The sequence below is a fragment of the Dendrobates tinctorius genome, unplaced genomic scaffold (assembly GCF_039654945.1).
Source record: "Dendrobates tinctorius isolate UK_male_01 unplaced genomic scaffold, ASM3965494v1 ptg000206l, whole genome shotgun sequence".
Classification (NCBI taxonomy): domain Eukaryota; kingdom Metazoa; phylum Chordata; class Amphibia; order Anura; family Dendrobatidae; genus Dendrobates; species Dendrobates tinctorius.
The window spans coordinates 2,016,882-2,038,261 of NW_027361873.1; the positions used below are offsets into that span (position 1 = coordinate 2,016,882).

Sequence of the window (21,380 nt, forward strand, 5' to 3'; positions counted from 1 at the left end):
CGAGGAACGTAGTCTGGGAGAAGCTGAAGGACCTTGCGAGCTGGAAGAAGAGCCAGACAGGGCCCGCTTCCTAGAGCCCCTACCCGGCCTGTCCGTCTGAGGGTCGCGGTCAGGTGCTGGAGACTCACCGTGAGGGGCGTTCGGCGCACAGGTGGCTGTAGATAGCTGGGGCAACCGCTCTAAGACCTGGACCAGAGACTGAGACACTTTAGTCAAATCAGAGACCAACTGAGACATTGCAACGGCCCACTCCGGGGGTGGGGTGTTCTCAACCCGGGGCTCGGGGTGCTCCTGAGGGGCAGACATGGAGGAAGGGCTGCAGGATGGGCAGAAGGGAGACGACTGACCTGATGCCCACTTCTTTTTACAGCATGCGCAGGCGAAGTGAATAGCGGTGGGGCTAGAGCAGAGAGCCCCTGCAGGGTTGGGCATATGTCAAAGCGGTAGAAACACTGCCTGGTGTGGAACTGCGGAGGGGAGCTAATTCTAGCATCAGCTGAAGCAGCGCCGAGCCAACCGAGGTTCAGATGCAGAAAAACCAGCGTTGTGTCCCCCAGGAAGAAATCCTGTGAAGAGGGAGAATGACATCCAGCAAGGGCAGGAAGAGACGCTAGCGGTGGGCGGGGCTTAATCGCCAAGCCACGATTGGAAGAGGACCGAGGAGGGGGAGCGGTAAATGTCCCACTGACAGGGCTGAAGTGCAAGCAGCCCTGTGATAGGCTGTAAAAGAGCGCGAAGACATTGCGCGCAGGGAGAGGGGAGAAGCTTCCTTAACTTCCTTTGCAAAATGAAAGTGAAAGCGCTCCCTCTGCCCTCACGAGCGACGGCGTGCCCGGAGCAAAGAAGCCACAGAGACAGGGAGGCCACAGGGATAGGAAAGTCACAGGGACAGGGCAGCCACCGGGTAGGATGCTGCCCGTGGAAGCCACCACTGAACCCCCCCGATGATAAGCGCGCGTCTGACAGCACTTGGTGGAGGAAAATTGGCGGGAAATTCAAAAAGGAGAAGGGTACTGATCCCGATAGCGTGTTGCAGGGCGGTATTTTAAAACAGAGCAGTACTGGCTGTAACGGCTGCAGGGCTGATGGGTCGGCTAGGATCGATATTTGAGAGCGGGGCTGGAAGGGACATCCAGATCCGCTTACCTGACGTCCCTGAGGAGGATGACCGCAGGGGCCCACGATAGCCAGCAGGCCGCTGGGAGAAACGATCCTCAGTACCCGCACTATGTCCGTATGGTGCAGAACACGGCTCCAACTCATGCTGGCAGGGGAAACGTCACCGCTGGCGACCGCCGTCTTCCTCTCAGCCCTGTCCCGGGAGAGGGGTGAGGAGGGTAATCGGCTAGGACCGGCCACCGTTATAAGCCCATAGCACCCGAGGGTGATAGGGGAAGGTCCTGCCTGCGGTCCTGAGAGTTGTGATGTGGGAAATACCACACTGCTCACTCAGCCGCCTGAAATGGAAAAGCAGGATGAACTCACATCCCGTTTCCTGATGCTGTATCTGAAAAATAAAGTTAAAACATTAATAAATACAACTAAAAACCTGAAAGGAAAAAAGGCTTCATTAAATGTGGATCTGGGAAGATCCCGGTCCGCCTCCTACAGACACTAAGCACAAACTGAGGTGCTTGGTACCTGTCGGTGGGTGTATACTGCCGGGGAGGAGCTAATTTTCTTGTTTTGCATAGTGTCAGCCTCCTAGCAGCAGCAGCATACACCCATGGTTATCTGTGTCCCCCAATAAGGCGATAAAGAAATAAAATTTATTATTATACTATTATTATTATTATTCATGCATTGTAGCATATTGTAAAGCAATTGCTTAGTATGAGGAAGGGCAGAATAAGACTATATAAGGGAAGTTGGCTATGGGGGCCTATTATTGCCATTTTTTGTTTCAATCTGTCATCCAATAAATGGTAATACAATGGCAATCTAATAGTGAACAAATACTAGTTAACCATGTTGGCAAAAGACTGTGTTAGGCTGGTTTCACACTTGCGTTTTTTTCGCGCAAAAAAAGGATGCGTTTTTTTCCTATACTTTACATGGGTGCGCATACACATGCGTTTGTATGCGCATGCGTTTTTTTTGTAGTGTGCGCTCAGGCGCACAAAATGCATCCTGTTGCATTTTTTGTGCGTCCGACTTGTCCCAAAAAAACGCATGCGCACGCAATGCTTTTTTTTTACCCAAACACCCATTATAGTCTATGGGTGCGCATGTCAGCGCAAAAAAACGCATGCTTTTTTTAAAAAAAAATATGCTCAAACCGCAAAAAAATGCACACAAACGCATGATGCGTTTTTTATGTGCGTTTGCACTGCGCACGGTGCGCAGCGCAAAAAAACGCAAGTGTGAAAGTAGCCTTAAGGTGGTGATGTGGCTGCAAAATGTGAATCCTCACATCGCACGCTCTCCGAGGATTCTCCAGTGTCGGCGGTCATGTGACTGCAAGTATTTGATACTAGATGTGTGCCTGATGCTATCACATCGGGAGGGCAGTAACATCACGATGGAGGCAGCTTTGTTGCGCTGGGGGTGGCGGCCCACCCACTCCGTGCAGTCACAACTGGCAGGAAAGACGGTGTTTTGCGGCCTGTGCTGAAGATGGTGGGCGGCGCCACCAGAGGGTGGCCGCACCCAATCTCCAGCACAGACCTCAAGCCGTGGTCTTTCCTGCCGGTAGAGTTGTGTGACTTTGGTCGGATCGGGTTTCGTGAAACCCGAATGAAACAAAAATCGGATGAAACTGGTCCGACTAGGGCAAAAAAAAGTCGGAATTTCGTCTGAAACCCGACCCCAATGCAAGTCAATGGGGAATAAAAGTCGGCATTCCGCACAAAGAATTGACATGCTGTGGATTTGAACAAGCAGCAAATCCGCGCGGAAAAATCTGCAGCATGTGCACAGCGTTTTTCAGTTTACCATTGAAAACAATGGTACTGTACAACGCAGCTAAATCTGCTGCGGACCCGCAGAGCCTGAAATGCTGCGGATCCGCAGCAGAATCCGCAATGTGTGCACATGGCCTAAGTCTGCAGTCATATAGAGTGACTGCAGACTTGTAGTTTAGGATCAGACTCGCATCAATAAACAATTTAAAAAACACATAGCTCTAGAAACAGCCAACCACTCAGTAACTCCTCACCATTAAGCCAAGTTCACAAGACCATGTACATTTTGCAATATTGATGTATAGAAACAGACACACGGTTGGCACATGGATGACAATATGGATGAAAATAATATACTTTTGAGTTTGTTGGATGAAATGTGAATGCTTGTTTTTATACACTAGTGTAAACTTAGCCTTATAATATTAGCAACATGGGAAACAAACAGCTCTACTTACAGGGAACCTGTCACGACAAAAAACGCTATTGACCTTTAGATATGAGGTTAATTTGCAGGCTAATAGCCCTCTGAACCTGCCCGGTGCCGGCACTTAGTCGAATACTGTGGGGAGGAAATTAACCTTATTATACCTGCTGGGTTCCAGTTTCAGTCACCGAGGCGGCACCGGTTCAGTCATCGCTCTGTGTATAGAGATCAGCGTCTGTAACCGATCCCCGTCAGTGACTGACAGCCTGCCCTAATGATGAAAAACAGGGATTTTTGTGACTACTCACCGTAAAATCCTTTTCTCCGAGACGCTCATTGGGGGACACAGAGACTGTGGGTGTGTGCTACTGCCGTCTGGAGGCCGACACTAAGTATACAAAAAAACAAGTTAGCTCCTCCTCCGCCGCATACACCCTCGCCCCGATAGCGGGCGGAAACCAGTTTAGTGCCAAAGCAGTCGGAAAAGCTGACAGCAATTTAGCTCTACCGCAAAAAATCATATGTCTGGAAAAAAAAAGGACCACCCTACAAATAAGGGTTTATACCCATCAAAAAATAAACAAAAGCCAACTGGCTATTAGGGTGGGTGCTGTGTCCCCCAATGAGCGTCTCGGAGAAAAGGATTTTACGGTGAGTACTCACAAAAATCCCTGTTTCTCCTTCGCCTCATTGGGGGACACAGAGACTGTGGGACGCCCCAAAGCAGTCCCTGGGTGGGAGCAACTCATCAATCTACACCGCATGCCTACCTGTTCAAAGGTGTGCCACTGCTGCCTGGAGAATCCTCCTACCCAGCCTCGCATCCGACGACGCCTGCGTATGTACGTTGTAATGTTTAGCGAACGTGTGCAGGCTTGACCACGTTGCCGCCTTGCATACCTGCTCTGCCGAAGCCTGATGCCGAAGCGCCCAAGAGGCACCCACTGCCCGAGTCGAGTGCGCCCCGATTCCAGGTGGAACCGGCGTGCCTCTAATACGGTAAACCTCTTGAATAGTAAGGCGAATCCATCTGGCTATGGTCGACCGTGAGGCCGCGAGCCCCTTCCTGCGCCCTTCAGGAATCACAAACAACGAATCTGTTTGGCGAAAAGGCGCTGTCCTCGACACATACCTCCTGAGGGCCCTCACCAGGTCCAGCGTGTGGAGTGCCTTCTCAACTCTATGTACTGGAGCTGGACAAAATGAAGGCAAAACGATGTCCTCATTAATATGAAACGAGGACACCACCTTCGGCAGGAATGGCGGAGGTGGTCTCAAGACTACTTTATCCTTAAAAAAGGTCAGAAACGGGGCTCTACAGGATAGGGCTGCCAGCTCCGAGACCCGCCTAATAGAGGTTATTGCTACCAAAAACACGACCTTCCTGGTAAGGTATGGCAATCCGACCTCCTGCAATGGCTCAAAAGGAGCTTCCTGCGGGGCCCCCAGCACCAGATTAAGGTCCCATGCGTCTACGGGAGCTCTAAAGGGGGGCACTAGATGCGAGACTCCCTGAATGAAAGTCTTGACCTGCATAATACTAGCAATCTTTCGCTGGAACAAAACAGACAAGGCCGAGATCTGTCTCCTCAGGGAACTCGGAGCCAAACCTGCCTCCAGGCCTGACTGCAGAAAGGCCAGAATGTTGGGAACCGAGAAGGCCAAAGGCGCAACCCCGTGCTCTCGACACCAGAGAAAGAAAACTTTCCAAGTACCATGATAGATTCTTGCCGAGGCCGGCTTCCTGGCGTTAATCATCGTGGCTACCACCTCACGCCCAAACCCCGCCTGGGTCAGGACCCAGGACTCAACGGCCATGCCGTCAAACACAGGGCCCCTAAGTTCGGGTGGTAGATCGGCCCCTGGGACAGTAAGTCTGGCCGTTCCGGTAGACGCCATGGCACGTCTGCGAGGAGCTGTACTAGATCCGCGTACCAGGCTCGACGGGGCCAGTCTGGGGCCAGCAGAATTGCCGGAACCCTCTCCCTCTTGATCTTCCTGATTACCCTCGGGAGAAGAGGCAGAGGGGGAAAAAGGTACGGGAGCCAAAACTGGCTCCATGGAAGAACCAATGCATCCGCTGCAATCGCTCGCGGGTCCTGAGACCGGGCAACAAACCTGTCTAACTTGGCGTTCTCTCTGGAAGCCATCAGATCCACGTCCGGAGTTCCCCACCGCTGGCAAATCTGCCGGAAAACCTCGGGGTGCAGGGACCATTCTCCGGCCGTGACCCCCTGCCGACTCAGGAAATCTGCTGCCCAATTTTCCACGCCTGGTATATGGACCGCTGAAATTACTGAGTGGTGCCTCTCGGCCCCACGAAGTACGTGTTCTATCTCGCGCATGGCTGCCCTGCTGCACGTGCCTCCCTGGTGATTCACATACGCCACTGCCGTGGCGTTGTCTGACTGGACTCGGACTGGGCGACCCACTAGCCAGTGCTGAAAATGCTGCAACGCCAACCGCACTGCTCGAATCTCCAACAAGTTGATCGGCAGAAGGGCCTCCTGGGGAGACCACTGCCCCTGTGCTGTGTGATGACGAAACACTGCTCCCCAACCGAGAAGACTCGCGTCGGTTGTGACCACCAACCACTGATCTGGAGGAAAGGGTTTCCCCTGAAGGAGAGAGGAGTCGCGCGTCCACCATTGCAGTGCCTGCCGGACCTGAAAGGACAACCTGCACTGATGATCTAGGGAGAAAGGACTCCTGTCCCATGCTGCCAAAAGAGCATGCTGCAGGGGGCGAAGATGAAACTGCGCAAACGGGATTGCTTCTATTGCTGCTACCATCCTTCCTAGCACCCTCATCCCAAATCGAATCGTGTGAGGGCCTGACCGCTGAAGACTCCGAACCCCTCGCCGGAGCGCCTGGGCCTTGTCTCGAGGGAGAATCACCAACCCTTGGGAAGTGTCGAAAATCATCCCCAGGAATGGAATCCTCTGAGCCGGGGTAAGACATGACTTCTTCCCATTGACTAACCATCCCAGGCGGGATAGGGTATCCAGCGTAATGCCGACATTCTCCTCGCATGCCTGAAAAGACGATCCTTTCACTAACAGGTCGTCCAAGTATGGCAGCACTACTATGCCCCGAGAATGAAGAATGGCCATAACGACCGCCATCACTTTCGTGAAAACCCTGGGTGCCGTGGCCAACCCGAACGGCAGAGCCACAAACTGGAAATGCCGGCCATTTATCGCAAAACGAAGGAACTTCTGATGCGGAGGAAAAATAGGGATGTGCAGGTAGGCATCCTGGACATCGATTGAGGCCAAATACTCTCCCTGCTCCATGGCCGATATCACTGACTGGAGGGATTCCATCCGAAAGTGCCTGACCTTGATGAACCTGTTTAGGAGCTTTAGGTACAAAACCGGTCTTACTGTTCCGTCCTTCTTGGGGACTGCGAACAGGTTGGAATAAAATCCCTGGGCCTCTTCGCCCTCTGGTACCGGGATAATGACCCTGTTGTGCAGAAGAATCCTGATGGCCCCTAGCAATGCCTCTGCCTGGGATTGCAATTTGGGAAGACGGGATTGAAAAAATCTCCTTGGAGGGTGTCCGATAAACTCTATTTTGTACCCGAATGACACCAATTCCGCCACCCATGCGTCGTGTGCCACCTTGACCCAGACGTGGCGGAACCTGAGCAGACGACCGCCTACTCTGGTGTCCTCGGGTACCTGATGCCTCAAGTCATTTTGTAGAGGGCCTCTGAGACTTAGCTCCCCTTGACCTGGGTGGACGGCCCCGCATCCTCCCCAGCGGGTTGGCTCTATACGTGACCTGACGCTCTCTGTCTTGGTTGTAACGAGCCGGGGCAGTAGAACCGGGCGCTGATGCCCATCCTGGGGCGCGAAATGCCCGAAAGCGCGCCTGTGGTTGACGAAAGGGCGGCCTGCTCTTCTGCTGTGGGAGAAAGCTACTCTTTCCCCCCGTGGCATCTGAAATAAGCTTGTCTAGCTTCTCCCCAAAAAGCCGATTACCCTAATAAGGCAGAGATGTTAACGACTTTTTATAAATCGAATCGGCCCGCCATAGCCTTAGCCACAAGGCTCTCCTAATGGCGATAGCGTTTTCTGCGGCTAGCGCCGCGCAATTAGCCGCATCCAAGGATGCATTAATTAGATAGTCTCCTGCCATCGAGATCTGATTTGCTATCTGAGACACCTCTACCGGCAAATCTCTGTCCTGCAGGACTTTGTTCAAAGACTCCGACCACGACATCATGGCCTTGGCCAGCCATGTAGCTGCGAAGGAAGGCAAAAGCGCTGACCCCGATGCCTCATACACCGAGCGGGCTAGACCCTCTATGAGCCGATCCGTGGGGTCCTTAATGGAAGACCCACTAGGCACCGACAACAATGATCTTGAAGCCAGGCGCGACACTGGGGGATCCACAATCGGAGATTCCGCCCACTCTTTACAGAATTCTGGTGCAAACGGGTACCTTGTCTCTAGCGTTTTCTGCCCTGAAAAACGCTTGTCTGGGCGTTCCCTGTGCCGCTGTACCGTGTCCTCGAATTCAGGATGGGTGCTAAACACCCTATGTGGGCGCCTGGCCTTTTTAAAAGATATCTTATGCCCTGCGGCCAGGGAGACGTCCTCCTCGATACCAAGAGTCTGATTGACGGCCTCAATGAGACTGTCCACTGTCTCCCGACACCCGGGAATATCCAGATCCAAGGCTTCCTGCCTATCCTCTTCTGGACTCTGCTCGCTCTCAGACAATGGTGATGGAGAGCGAGATGCCGCACTCACAGATGCCGAAGCACCGGAGGGGCCCGGAGACGCCATATGGGTTCTTTCCCTGTACGTCTCTTTAGAGAGGGTACGGCCCCTGCAGGCCGGCGGCTCAAGTGAGGTGGATGAACCTTCCCAAACCGGAGAGCCGTTGTCTCTACCCCTATCCGGGGCCTGAAGGGTCTCGATCGCCTTCGTAAGTGAAGCCATAGACCGAGATAGCGATAACGCCCATTCCGGGGGCTCCGACCCCCTGGGCTCCGTTGGCGGGGAGGGCTCCTGGGCGCGTTCGGAACTACAGGCCTCACATATCTTATTGGTCTGCGCTCACGTGAACACAGCCCGACAGGAAATGCATGCGGTATAAAGGAAGGTGTGCTTCTTCCCTTTTCCAGACATACTGCAGAAAAAACCTTTTCCTATATATTATGTCTTTTTTTTTTTTTTTTTTTATGGCATCCAGGGGTATGAGGAGAAGGAGGACAACCTGCCCTAGTGTGGCCAAGACGGGGTCGCACTTACCCGAGCTCCGGCTGCCTCCTCGTGCTCCTGTCTGCTGCTGGCACTCGACTGCCGTCTGGAGGCTCCCAGCTGCTGTCTCCCTGGGTAGGCTGCGATGCTTCCTGACCGCGGCCTACCCTATTCTGACGCCGGGGCCTCCATTTTGTCCAGCACCCGCCCAGTATCCAGGGGCGGCGCTGGATCTGTTGTCGTTGGGGGGCGGGCGCCGGACCCGACGTCACGCTGGGGGGCGGACCTTCCCCCTGCGTCCTAGGCCAACGCCGCGGCCCAAATTTCGGCCCTGCCCCCCGCCGCACCGGGGGGCGGACCTTCCCCGCGGCCTAGGTCGCAAGCTAAATTTCGGCCCTGCCCGCCCGCCGCACCGGGGCCTTCTACTCAGCCCAGCGTGCTCCTTCCCCCGCCCGGCCACCGAGCGCCGTGGCGAGGGAGAAGGGGAACACGCCGCTGCCCCTGCTGCGCCGAAGAAGCCCTCCTGCTCTGCCTGCAGGCAGGAGAGGGAAGCCGCTCCAGCACCTGGAAAGTACGCTGCAGCCCTGACCTCCCGCTGCCCAGGAGCCCTGCTTACCCTGAGGTAAACCGCATCTTCGGACGGTGCAGGCACCCTAGTTCCGTCCGCCTTGGCTGGGCGAGGAGAGGGACCGTGTGCCTCCATCAGACACTAAGCAAAAAACTGGTTTCCGCCCGCTATCGGGGCGAGGGTGTATGCAGCGGAGGAGGAGCTAACTTGTTTTTTTGTATACTTAGTGTCGGCCTCCAGACGGCAGTAGCACACACCCACAGTCTCTGTGTCCCCCAATGAGGCGAAGGAGAAAGCTGCCAGTCGGTGCCAGGGCATGGCTACAGCTGTTTGCTATAGTCCTACCATGCAGGGGATACTAGGGTTACTGCTGAGGGGTTTTGTTAGTAGAATATATTTAGATAAATTACTAATCTAGGGATGGACAAAACTGTAATCTCAAGATACATGTCTAAGACAGCAGACCTTATCAACCCAAACTAGCCTACAAGGGGTGAAACGGAGGCAATGTTGATCCCACAAAATAGCATATAATAGAGACACAGCTGGGCAGGCCAAGTCCTACTTCTATAAAGTATTAATAATGGTTACATATTCAAAATATTGATTTATCTAGAAATTTGCCAAAGGTAGCGAAAGTACAATGTAACGAAGGAAAGAAGTACATGAATAACAAGCACTAAGAAAGCAGTGACTCACCTGTTTTCTGGCCCTCTCTTCTCGGGCCTGAGACTTCATCTGTTGAACTTCAAGGGAGTCTGCTTTCCTACGACGCATGAACAAGTCATGGTTTCCAATACAAAGCTGTAAAATCTAGCAATAAAAGAAAAAAGCTATATACTTATAGAGCACAGTCCCAGAAAACACAAAATGTCACAAACTAATTTCACGGTAAATTCCGCATTTCTAGCTATTTTCTGTGTGTCTGGGGACGCGCGGAAAAAATTGCGGCAAAAACGCGCCTTTTCTGGGAAGGAGTCCTGTTTTTATGCAGAAATTTTCTGCATACGTGTGCACATAGCCTTATGATGAGTCTCATCTTTCATTAGCCCTTGTAATATTGATTCTGAAACACAGTAGTTTTTATGTTTTTAATGGATTTTTGTGTTTTTCGGTCTTTTGTTCCCAGTCTGATGAAGGTCTGAGTTGTAGATCGAAACGTCACATGATTTTGGGAGAATCTGTTGTAAAAAAATACATTTTTTCTGCATATACTTCTTTTGAGTGCCAGAATTTCTTATACTATACGTTTTGAGGAGTGGGGTTTCCTTTTCCGTGACCTCGAAGACGGAGTGACGTGTACTTTATTCCTATTCGATTAACCTTTACACGAGCACCCGTTTAAACCTGAACTATAAAGATACAAGATATGTCTACAACGGGCTTCTCTTATGACGCAGCGGAAGTTGCCAGTATAGTGGCACAAGTTTCTACTTCTAGTGACTTTCTACAAGTTCCTAGTAACGAATTTAAGCCACTCGATTTTGAGAGGGAATCTCGACGTCTCATCGGATTGGAACTAAACAGCGTAACAATAGCGGTATACATCAAGACCCAGCGTATCCCGAGAGGTTTATGTGTTTCCCTACGGCCCACTTTATATCAAGAAAATACCGACTTCTGTCAACGTTTTGAGCTAATCCTAAACAAGTACTCTCTGGACTTGATGACCCTTACCTTGAAATACCTCCACACGGAAGTTAAAAACAGTCACGAAGAATTAGCTAGTATAGAGACCCAACTCAAGGACTCCTCATCTAAAAAAGAATTTGAGTCTATTAAATCCCAAGCAAAAGAAAATCTGGACTCTTTTCGCTCAGAAACAGAAAAAAGAAAACGTAAGATATTCATTCGGGATATATAGGATTATCTACAAAATAGAGTATACAGATGCCGTGGTTCCATGGCTCCATTCAGAACGAATTTCAGAGGATACAGATTCACAGATGGCTCTTCGGCGTCGAGTTCGGACAACGAACGAACAGACAAAAAGAAATCTTCGTTTTTAGGCCAAGGCACGAGACATTTCCCAATAAAAGGACGAGGAGGGGAGGGCAATGCCTTATAAACCGGGCGTCGCACGATGAACATGAGGTCACAGGTACTAACTCCAATTTGGTAACTAACATTTCATCTAAATCACTTGACCATACACAACTACAACTATTACAGTGAGGCCTATCATTTTGCCCAACCTATAAATGTAACACTTTTCAGTTAGACCTTGACCTCTAGAGGTTTTATAGAAACCTCAGATTGAAAGCATTCTTCCATAATCAACCCCCTCCTAGTAGGACAGATAATCCAATAACCCCAATTAATCTACCAAATTTAGGCCTGATGGTGCAAAGCCATTTCAATCCCCGAAGAATGGTCCACCGATTGAGACTTTTATTTCACTCTTTGACAGAGAGGTCAATGAGTTTACCAAACAGATTTCAAGAGGTGATCTATTTTTTCATTCTAACATGAAAAAAGATGAACACGAAGCACTTCGGTCTTTATTAGTTATAAAACTGGCAGATAAAGAGGGCGCCATGGTTATCATAGACCATTCTAAGTACCGGAATGAGATTTTGTCACTTCTCCAAAATAAAGATATATATCTACCTCTACCCCACAATCCCACAGCTTCAATCAGGAACAAGATTAGCAATACTCTTGAACAAGCAGTACTTTCGGGTATCCTAGATAAAAAAACAGGAGTTTCTTATCAAATCGGATCCAATCATTATAAATAAATAACCGGTATTTACATTCTACCAAAAATACACAAACGACTAGATAATCCCCCGGGGAGACCCATAGTGGCATCTACGGATTCTATCTTATCACCTTTATCTATTTTGCTAGAGAAAATGCTCACCCCCCTAGTCAGAAAAACGCCATCTTTTATTCTGGACACGGGGGCTTTTCTGAATAGAATTAAACACATGAACCCATTACCAGGAGAGACCCTTATAGTTACACTAGATGTGAACAATTTGTACACGTCTATAAAACCTGATAAAGGAATACAAGCCACCAAGATTCTTTCAGAGGAATCTAATTTGGAACCACCAGTTATAAATTTTCTACTAAACCTACTCAACTTTCTTCCTATTTGAGGACACCTTTTATTTACAAGTACAAGGCACAGCAATGGGGTCCAATGTGCCCCCCCCCCCCCATATTCAAATGCACACGTCATATTTTGAATCACAAAACATTTACCCTAACTCGTTGTACCAAACCCACTGCCGTCTATGGCTGAGATACATAGAAAATATATTCTGCATCTGGAGGGGACCCATGGAATCCCTGACTATATTTTTCAATCAGATCAATTATATTTGATCAGAACTAACATTTACCATCATTAGCAGTCCTGCCCAAATTAACTTTCTGGATACCACAATCACAATTAATCCCAAAGGATTATTGGAAGCGGACCTCTTTACTAAAAAAAGAGATTGTAACAATTTACTTTCTTACCACAGTTGCCACCCCAAGGCCATTAAGAAATATATCCCTTTTTCACAGTTCCAGAGAGTTAGGAGAATTGTAAGTAACCCAGATAAGTGCGAACAGCGATTGGATGAAATGCAAGCAAAATTTAAACAGAGAGGTTATCTTGAAAAATTATTACACAATTGCCGTAATAGATCCACATCCCCACGCACCACGGATACAGTAAAGAGAATACCATTTGTACATACAATTCATCTGTTTTTCTACAGACTACACCAAAAAATTTGAAAGCATTGGCCCATTCTGAACACAAGTTATCCGGAAATACCCGAGTTTGGTGTACCATTTTTACCGTGTTTCAGGAGACCAAATAACTTCAAAAACAAACTCATCCGAGCAGATATAGGTTCCTCCCAGAAAAAAAAAAAAACAATTGTTTCTCCAGACACCAAAAGGGGCACTTATCCGTGCCGCCAATGTGCTCAGTGTTCTAACGTACTTAAGATACGTTCTCCCACCCTTCTAACGGTTCAGACATTCCAATAAAAGATTTTTTCACTTGCGATTCCAAGTATGTAGTCTACGCAATTAAATGTCCATGTGGGAAAAATCTATGTAGGGGAGACTACACAGGCGGTCAAAGACCGAATCTCCCAACACAAGTCTGACATCAGATGCAGACGACACCATTTGCCTATTCCTTTTCATAATGCAGCCCTTACTATTGCCCAACTAAGGTTTCTTGTTCTAGAACAAATTCAACAAAATAGGAGAGGGGGTAACCGGGTGAGGCAACTCAAGCTCAGGGAGGCTTTTTGGATCCACCATCTACAGACTATGGAACCAAGAGGTCTCAATAGAGAGTATGATGTAGGCAGTCTGTTCTGATATGTACCTTATGCCCCATTTGGCAACTAATTGACTGATTTTTGTCTTTTTTCCCTCTCTAGCGTGTTGCGTCGCATACTTGATTTATCACGTCAAGAGGTATGGAGTAATTTTCAGTTTTTATTCTCATTTTTTTCATTTTTATTTTTTATTAATTTTTTTCAGATTTTATTTCATCTTATTTTTTTTTTATATATATATATATATATATATATATATATATATATATATATATATATATATTTTTATTTTTTATTTATTTTCATTTTTTTCTTTCTTCATTTACTTTTCATTTTCATGTCCATTCTAAAATTCAGCATTTCTATTGTTTTTTCACCTTATATTCATGCTTTCTTTCTCCACTTTCTCTCTTCCTTCCATCATCTGGCTCCCTTAATCTCCCTTTTTTTTCCCCTTCTTTCTCTTAGTCCTTGTACAATACTTCCTCCCTCCCTTTAGCTCCGCGCTCCCCTGTTCCCTCTCTCTCCCCTCTATGTCATTGCTCATTTACAAGAAGCAGGCGCTGATTTTTTCTTTTAGTGACGCGCTATACAGCGCGGGTCCCAATTCAGCTTGCGGTTCATTTGAACGCCATTTGCATTCCACCGCTACGTCACTTCCGGTATTACACTTCCAGAAGTGTCGTCACTGATAGCAGTCACCTCCGGTATTTAGGGCGCCTTCGTGCCTCACAGGATGCTTAACCACAGGGTACCCCTGCCAGCGCTGCGTACACGTCTGACTATGTGCCCACAGGTATTTAACTCCAACCTCTCTGTTTTTCCTATTCACTCATTTTTACATGTGAGCGTTTTTTGATGATTTTTTTTGATGGTATGACCTTCTTTTCTATAGGAACTTTCTCCCTTTGTCCCAAGACCTTGCTCTCCCCCCAAAACGGGTAAGCTTACATACCAGTCTATTTTGTTTTCCATTGTCTTCCATCATTATGCTTCTTACTTCTCATCTTATTACTATATTTTTACATTGCTATTGGCCAGCAATTCAGTTCTTTTTTCAATTTTTTCACTCCATTTTTTTTTATATTTTTCTATATTTTTGTCATTTTTTCATCTATTTTTCATCCTTTTTTTCACCCATTTTTTTCATCCATTTCATTTTCATTTCATTTTTTCATTTATTTTTTTCATTTTTTTCCTTATTTCCTTGAATATTCTTTTATTAATACTCTTATTCATTTCTACAGAGAATATTGCTACTTATCGTGGCTGCCTTGCAAGGACTTTCCATGCTCACACATATCTCCATACTTATAGGTAACAGTTATTCTCGTATATTTCTTTTTGTCTGGTAATTTCTCCAAAATCGATTTTTTTTTTTCCTGTACGCTACCGAACATGTTACAAGTAACTATGTTATATTATCAACATTTTAGATACTTTTGTCATATATGAAGTGTGAATCTTGTGTTAATTGGTGATTCTTGTTTTTTGTCATATATTTATACATCTATGATGATTCTCATCTTTCATTAGCCCTTGTAATATTGATTCTGAAACACAGTGGTTATTATGTTTTTAATGGATTTTTGTGTTTTTCTGTCTTTTGTTCCCAGTCTGATGAAGTTGTAGACCGAAACGTCACATGATTTTGGGAGAATCTATTGTACAAATAAATTTTTTCTGCATATACTTCTGAGTGCCGGAATTTCTTATACTATACAGTATAATTCTCCTCATCAGTACAATTACGGCAAAAGCAAACATGTCCAGTTTGTTATTATTTTAGTGGTGGAAAGAAAAATCGTTATTTTCTGAGACCCATACTGTTTTCATTATTTAGTTACTGGAGCCGTGTGAGGGCTTATTTTTTGATGAGCGAGAATGATTTTATTGATACCATTTTGGGATAGATGGGACATATGGTAGATTTAAGATAAAAAAAAGAAAACAGAGTACTCAGGGGAGCAGGAATAAAATAAAAGCAAAAATTGGGCACATTTGACCTGGCAATGTTCACTAGGTTGAATCCCCATCACTCCAGCACAGGCTGCCATGGTGCTCTTTTCCAGGATGGAGCAGATACACAGCTGATACACCTGCTGTAGTCACCATGTACCTTGCAGCCAATCATTGCGCCCCAGCTTGTGGCCATGGAACTAGACGCCACCACTTCTGGTCCAAATGTTATCAAAGCGGCCTGAGCTGGACCACCTCGAGTTCAGCCGCATAACTACGGATTCATTTTTTTATACCATTAACCCCTTCCCCACCTTATGATTTTCCATTTTTTGTTCCCTTTCTTCAGAGAGCCATAACTTTCTTATTTTTCTGTCACTATAGCTGTATGAGGGCTTTTTTTGTGGGATGAGTTGTACTTTTGAATGGCACCATTGATTTTACTATATAGTGTACTGGAAAACGAGAAAAAAAAATCCAAGTGAGGTAAAATTGCAAAAAAAGTGCAATTCCACAATTATTTTTTGGGCTTTTTATTTACGTTATTCACTAACATCTAAAACTGCCCTGGATTATGATTCCCAAGGTAACAAGTATGCAGAAAAACATGTATGGGTTCTTTGTTATTTACTGTATATACTTTTGTATAAGCCAAGTTTTTCAGCACATTTTTTGTGCTGAAAACGTCCCCCTCGGCTCATACACGAGTCAATGGTCCCAGAAAGCCGGCGGGGGAGGGGGAGCGGAGGAGCAGCGGGTCAGGAGCCGGTGGTTGTGGCTAAAGCCTGTGTCGCTGCTAAAGAGAAAGGAATATTAATTTCTCTGTAATAGCGCACAGCGACATTTGCAGCCATCGGCTTCTAGCATTCATCCTACTTACCTTCCTGCACGCCCTCACTGCATCTCGTTCGTTCCGGCGCCAGCAGCTCTTCTGACCAAACGATCACAAGGCCCCGCTGATTAAGGTAATGAATATGCACGCCTCTCCACTCCCATAGGCGTGGAGTAAATATTCATTACCTTGATGAGCAGGGCCACGTGATCGCTCGGCAAGAAGAGCTACTGGCGCCGGAACGAGATGCTGTGAGGGCACGCAGGCATGGTAAGTAGGATGTTTGTTTGTTTTTTTTATAGGAACCATGCATAGGGGATAAGGAGCAATGCATACAAGGACAGGACGGGGGAGCCATGCATACCAGGATTGAGATGAGGGGACAATGCATACACGGCTTATACTCGAGTCAATAAGCTTACCCAGTTTTTCTTGGCAAAATTAGGTGTCTCGTATTTCTGAGTGATATGACAAGGTTTGTGAAATTGGATTGATATACATGCTGGAAAATGCATAGGCAATTATCCTTCATGTATGCTTGGAAGGATATGTACATACTACCTTGTTTATAAGAGTGTGCAATTTCTCTGCATTGTATTTTACAATGGACGGAAACATGTGTGCTATGTATAATGCTTGTTATCATAAGCCATTGTGTATGTTGTACATTCTTTGTGTCCTGAGGTTCAATAAACGAATTTAAAAAAAAAAATTAGGTGTCTCGGCTTATACTCAGGTCGGTTTATACTCTAGTATATACAGTAAGTGGTGAAAAAAAAAATCCAAAGTTTGTAGGGGTGAAAAAAAAGACGCCACTTTCCAAGACCCGTAGCGTCTCCATTTTTCATGATCTGGGGCTGGGCGTGGGCTTATTTTTTGAGTGCCGAGCTGATGTTTTTAATGAAACCATTTTGGGGTAGATATAAAGTTTTCATTGCCTGTTATTGCATTTTATTGCAATGTTGTGGTGATCAAGAAAATATAATTCTATTGTCTTGATTTTTTTTTCTTGTTCCACCATTTACTGATTGGATTAATCTACTTTATATTTTGATAGATCGGACATTTCTAAACCGAGCAATACCAAATAAATGTATTTTTAATTTTTTTACTTTTTAGTTGCTTCAAGAGTCTCCTTGGGAGACTTGAAGATGTGATCATTCGATCACCTGTTCCACACATAGCAGGGCTGAAGCCCTACTATGTGTAGCATAAATCATGATCTCCTATAAACGTTGGCCTCTTGCCTGCGTGCATAGATTTACGGCACAGGGGTCTTCGTCAGATCCCTGGCTGTCATGACAATCCATCGGAGCCCCATGATCACGTGACGGGGCAATGAAGGACGGGTCTTGTGACACGCTTCCAGCTAGCGCGTGTTAAACGCTGATGTCAGAGACTGATAGTGGCATTTAACTTAACAGCCGTGGTTGGATCACAAAACCACCAGCGGCTATTATATTCACATGATAGCTGATGAGATCTGCTGTATTGTGAAAGGAAAGATGCAGGTACAGCTCCAAAGCTCGCATCAAAGGGAGGGAGGCGACCTATGACATATCTATATGTCCAAGGTCATAAAGAGGTTAAAGGCCTGTGGTGGAATTTTTAAGTTGGAGAACTGCTTTCTCGACAACTGGATTTACATGTAGTTTTTATAGGAGACCTCATAAATCGTACAAAAAAAACATGATTAAAACAGTTACAACATACATATTACAGCATAATGGAAAAAATCATAAATTATTAACAAATAGCTTAACAACTCACCAGCTTGTTTACTCGTAACTTCGAGGAATTAAATTTGAAGACATCAATTTTCTTATCAAGTGGTTTGATAGTAAACTGAAATAATAGTATACAGTATATTTATATGAGTATGTAAAATAAATCTACAAGTGTCACTGTGCTCCAATTCACAAGTTCCAATTCCCAAGCTGTTAAAAACATACATCTCATGTGAACTACACATGAAAGATTTTACGGTTAAAATGACTTCCGAATAATAAGGTGAAAACAGCATTTTGGCATTGCATGTAAAGTAACTCTTAGCTGGCCCCCTACATTTCAGAGATGCATAGGGAGCAGCAGATATCACAAGCAGCCTTCTCTCTACTGCTTGGTTTCTGAGCATACAGTTACAGTGCGCCTTGACAAAGTATTCATACCGAGTGAACGTTTTCACATTTTTTTCCTGCTACCCCCCCCAAATGTAAATTTATTTTATTTGCATTTTATGCCATATACCAACACAAAGTAGCAAATATTTATGAAATGTCAAGGAAATGATACATGGCTTTCTAAATATTCTGAAATATAACTCTGAAAATTGTGATGTGCATTTGTATTCCGCCCTCCCTCGAGTCAATACTTTGTAGGACCACCTTTTGCTGCAATTACTGCTGCAAGTCTTTTGCGGTCCATCTCTATCAGTTTTGCACAGCAGGAAGCTGACATTTTTGCCCCTTCTTCTTTGCAAACCAATTCTAGCTCAGTGAGATTGGATGGAGAACGTCTGTGAACAATAATTTTCAAGTCTGGTCACAGACTCTCAATGGGATTTAGTTCTGGATTGTGATTGGGCCATTCACACAGATGAATATGCTTTCATCTAAACCATTCCATTTTAGGGTTTCAGCTGCTGGAAGGTGAACCCATGCCCCAATTGCAAGTCTTTTATAGCCTCTAATATGTTTTCCACCATGATTGTCATCTATTTAGCTCCATAGATTTTCCCATCAACTCTGACCAGCTTCCCTGTCTCTGCTGAAGAAAAGCCTCCCAACAGTTATCCCATGTTTGACAGTGAGGATGGTGTTTTCAGGGTGATGTGCAGTATTCGTTTTTCACCACACGTAGTGTTTTGCATTTACCCAAAAAAGTTCTACTTTGGTCTCATCTGACCAGAGCACCTTCTTTCAATGCTTGTTGTTTTTCCCCTACCAGGCTTTTTGCATACTGTAAACGGAACTTCTTATGGCTTGTTTTAAAAAATGGCTTTCGTCTTGTCGCTTTTCCATAAAGGCCAAATTTGTGGAGAACACTACTAATTGTTCTGTGGACAGATTCTCCCACCTGAGCTATGGATCTCTGCAGCTCCTCGATAGTGACCATGGGCCTCTTAGCTGCTTTTCTAAATAGTGCTCTGCTTGCTTGGAATGACAGTTTAGGTTGGATAGCCTAATGATAACTTAGGTAGATATCATGGTAAGTTTGCCGTTGTGCCATATTCCTTCCATTTTGGGATGATGGACTGAACATTGCTATATGAGATGCTCAGAGATTGGGATATATATTTTTTTTATATAATCTATACCTGCATTACTCTTCTCCACAAATTTATCCCTGACCTTTCTGGTGTGTTCCTTGGTGTTCGTGATGCTGTTTGATCCCTAATGTTCTCAAACAACCCTCTGATGCCTTCACAGAACAGCTGTAGTTATACTGAGAATAAATTACACACAGGTGATCTCAGTTTACTAGTTTACTAATTATGTGACATCTGGAGACAATTGGTCACTCAGGATTTTATTCAGGGGTATCAGACTACACATGCATGATTGTCAGATTTATATTTTCAACATAATTTCAAACCATGGCTCATTTCCTTTACACTTCACACATACTTGCTACTTGTCTTGATATATCATATAAAATCCCTATAAAATATATTTGGGTTTGTGGGTCTATTGTGAAAAAATGTGGAAGAGTTCATGGGAAATGAATACTTTTTCAAGTCACTGTACACTGAAGAGGTCATCCGTATGAGGCCTTTTCATGCATCTCTGAAAAGTGGAGACTGTTCCTCTGGGTAAGAGCTGGAGATTTCCATCTTTTTCAATAGTGCCTCACCTAAATAATCATGTGTTTATTATATATATATATATATATATATATATATATATATATATATATATATATATATATATATATATATTTAGAATTGTCTTCAGTTATTGTCAAACTTACTGCGATTTTGCCTTAGTAATCATACAAGGCATAACACATTAGGTAGTAATGTGATATACAGATCGATTACAGTATTATTTATATGTAAAAGTTGTAGATCTGCTCAGACTTGCATTATTTATCTTATGTCAGGTTTCCATTGTGTCCTGAAGTATTCTGATGCTGCCATCACAAGCCAAGTGGGGTTAATAGAATTAATAGAGTCCAATTAAAAATCATACACCGAATCGTAACCGATCAAGTGGAAGCTCATAAGAGTGAGCGGGAGCCCAACATTCAGCATACAAAAGCATACAAAATCCAGATAAAATGGTTAGGATATTGGATAGACAGACAAGGTTCAAAGGGCTTTTCCATATGTTCCATGTTTTTCATTTCAATAAGCATTTTGGGATCAATGGCTGCCATAGTGTTTTTTATATATTCAAAATGGCTCTATATTCCATTGCAATGACAAAGCCCATTTATTTGAAGCTCAGAAGCTTGGTAAGCCATAATGTTTTTATTGCTTCAACTAGGATATCACATCTGTTGTAGAAAAATGCAGGAAAACATGTATAAGGGTATGTGCACACATAGTTTTTTGTCTCTGCGGATTTTGTAGAGAAAACCACAGGAAATCCGCAGGACAAAGTCCTGCGGTTTTTCTGCGGTTTATCTGCGTTTTTTCTGCGGTTTTGCCCTGCGGTTTTCACCTCATAATGGATGAGGTGTAAAACCGCAGCGTTTCTGCACCAAACAATTGACATGCTGCGTTTTGAAAACCACAGCAAAACCCCGCGGAAAAAAACGCAGCATGTGCACAGCTTTTTTTTATTTCCATAGGAAATAAAGGTACTGTACAACACAGCAGAATCTGCTGCGTTTCTGCAGAGCCAAAAACGCTGCGGAAACGCAGCAGAAACCGCAAAGTGTGCACATACCCTAATAGTCAGTTAATGCAAAAATTGAAATAGCAACACACGGTAAATAAATAATCAGACTGTCATAAAAAAAAGAAAAGTATGCGGTTGGGCGTTACCTCCTTATCACTGTAAGATATATTTCGAATTTCATTCCAAGGGAAAGAGGTTTTAGGGGTCAATCTATTTTCAGGGTCATAAATATGGAGTCCTAAGGCATCAACTCCTAGTAGTAGTTCAGTGCCTTTCTTGTTCTTGGGTTTGAAATTACAGAAAGGAAAATGAACAATGATTTTTTTGTCGTC

The 21,380-nt window shown here is 45.4% G+C and overlaps 1 protein-coding gene across 6 annotated transcripts in view; it reads right to left on the minus strand.

Annotated features, from left to right (window-relative positions):
- The window catches only part of NF2 (NF2, moesin-ezrin-radixin like (MERLIN) tumor suppressor), a 193,352-nt gene that overhangs the window by 109,517 nt on the left and 62,455 nt on the right, over nt 1–21,380 (minus strand). For 5 of the 6 annotated variants that reach the window (XM_073554073.1, XM_073554075.1, XM_073554074.1 and 2 more), the window contains exons 9-11: nt 21,195–21,329; nt 17,975–18,049; nt 9,815–9,928 (exon numbers count right to left, since the gene is read on the minus strand). In XM_073554073.1, the coding sequence (XP_073410174.1) occupies nt 9,815–9,928; nt 17,975–18,049; nt 21,195–21,329 (324 nt within the window). The remainder of the gene's footprint in view (nt 1–9,814; nt 9,929–17,974; nt 18,050–21,194; nt 21,330–21,380) is intronic. The other variant, XM_073554078.1, reaches the window with a different exon arrangement.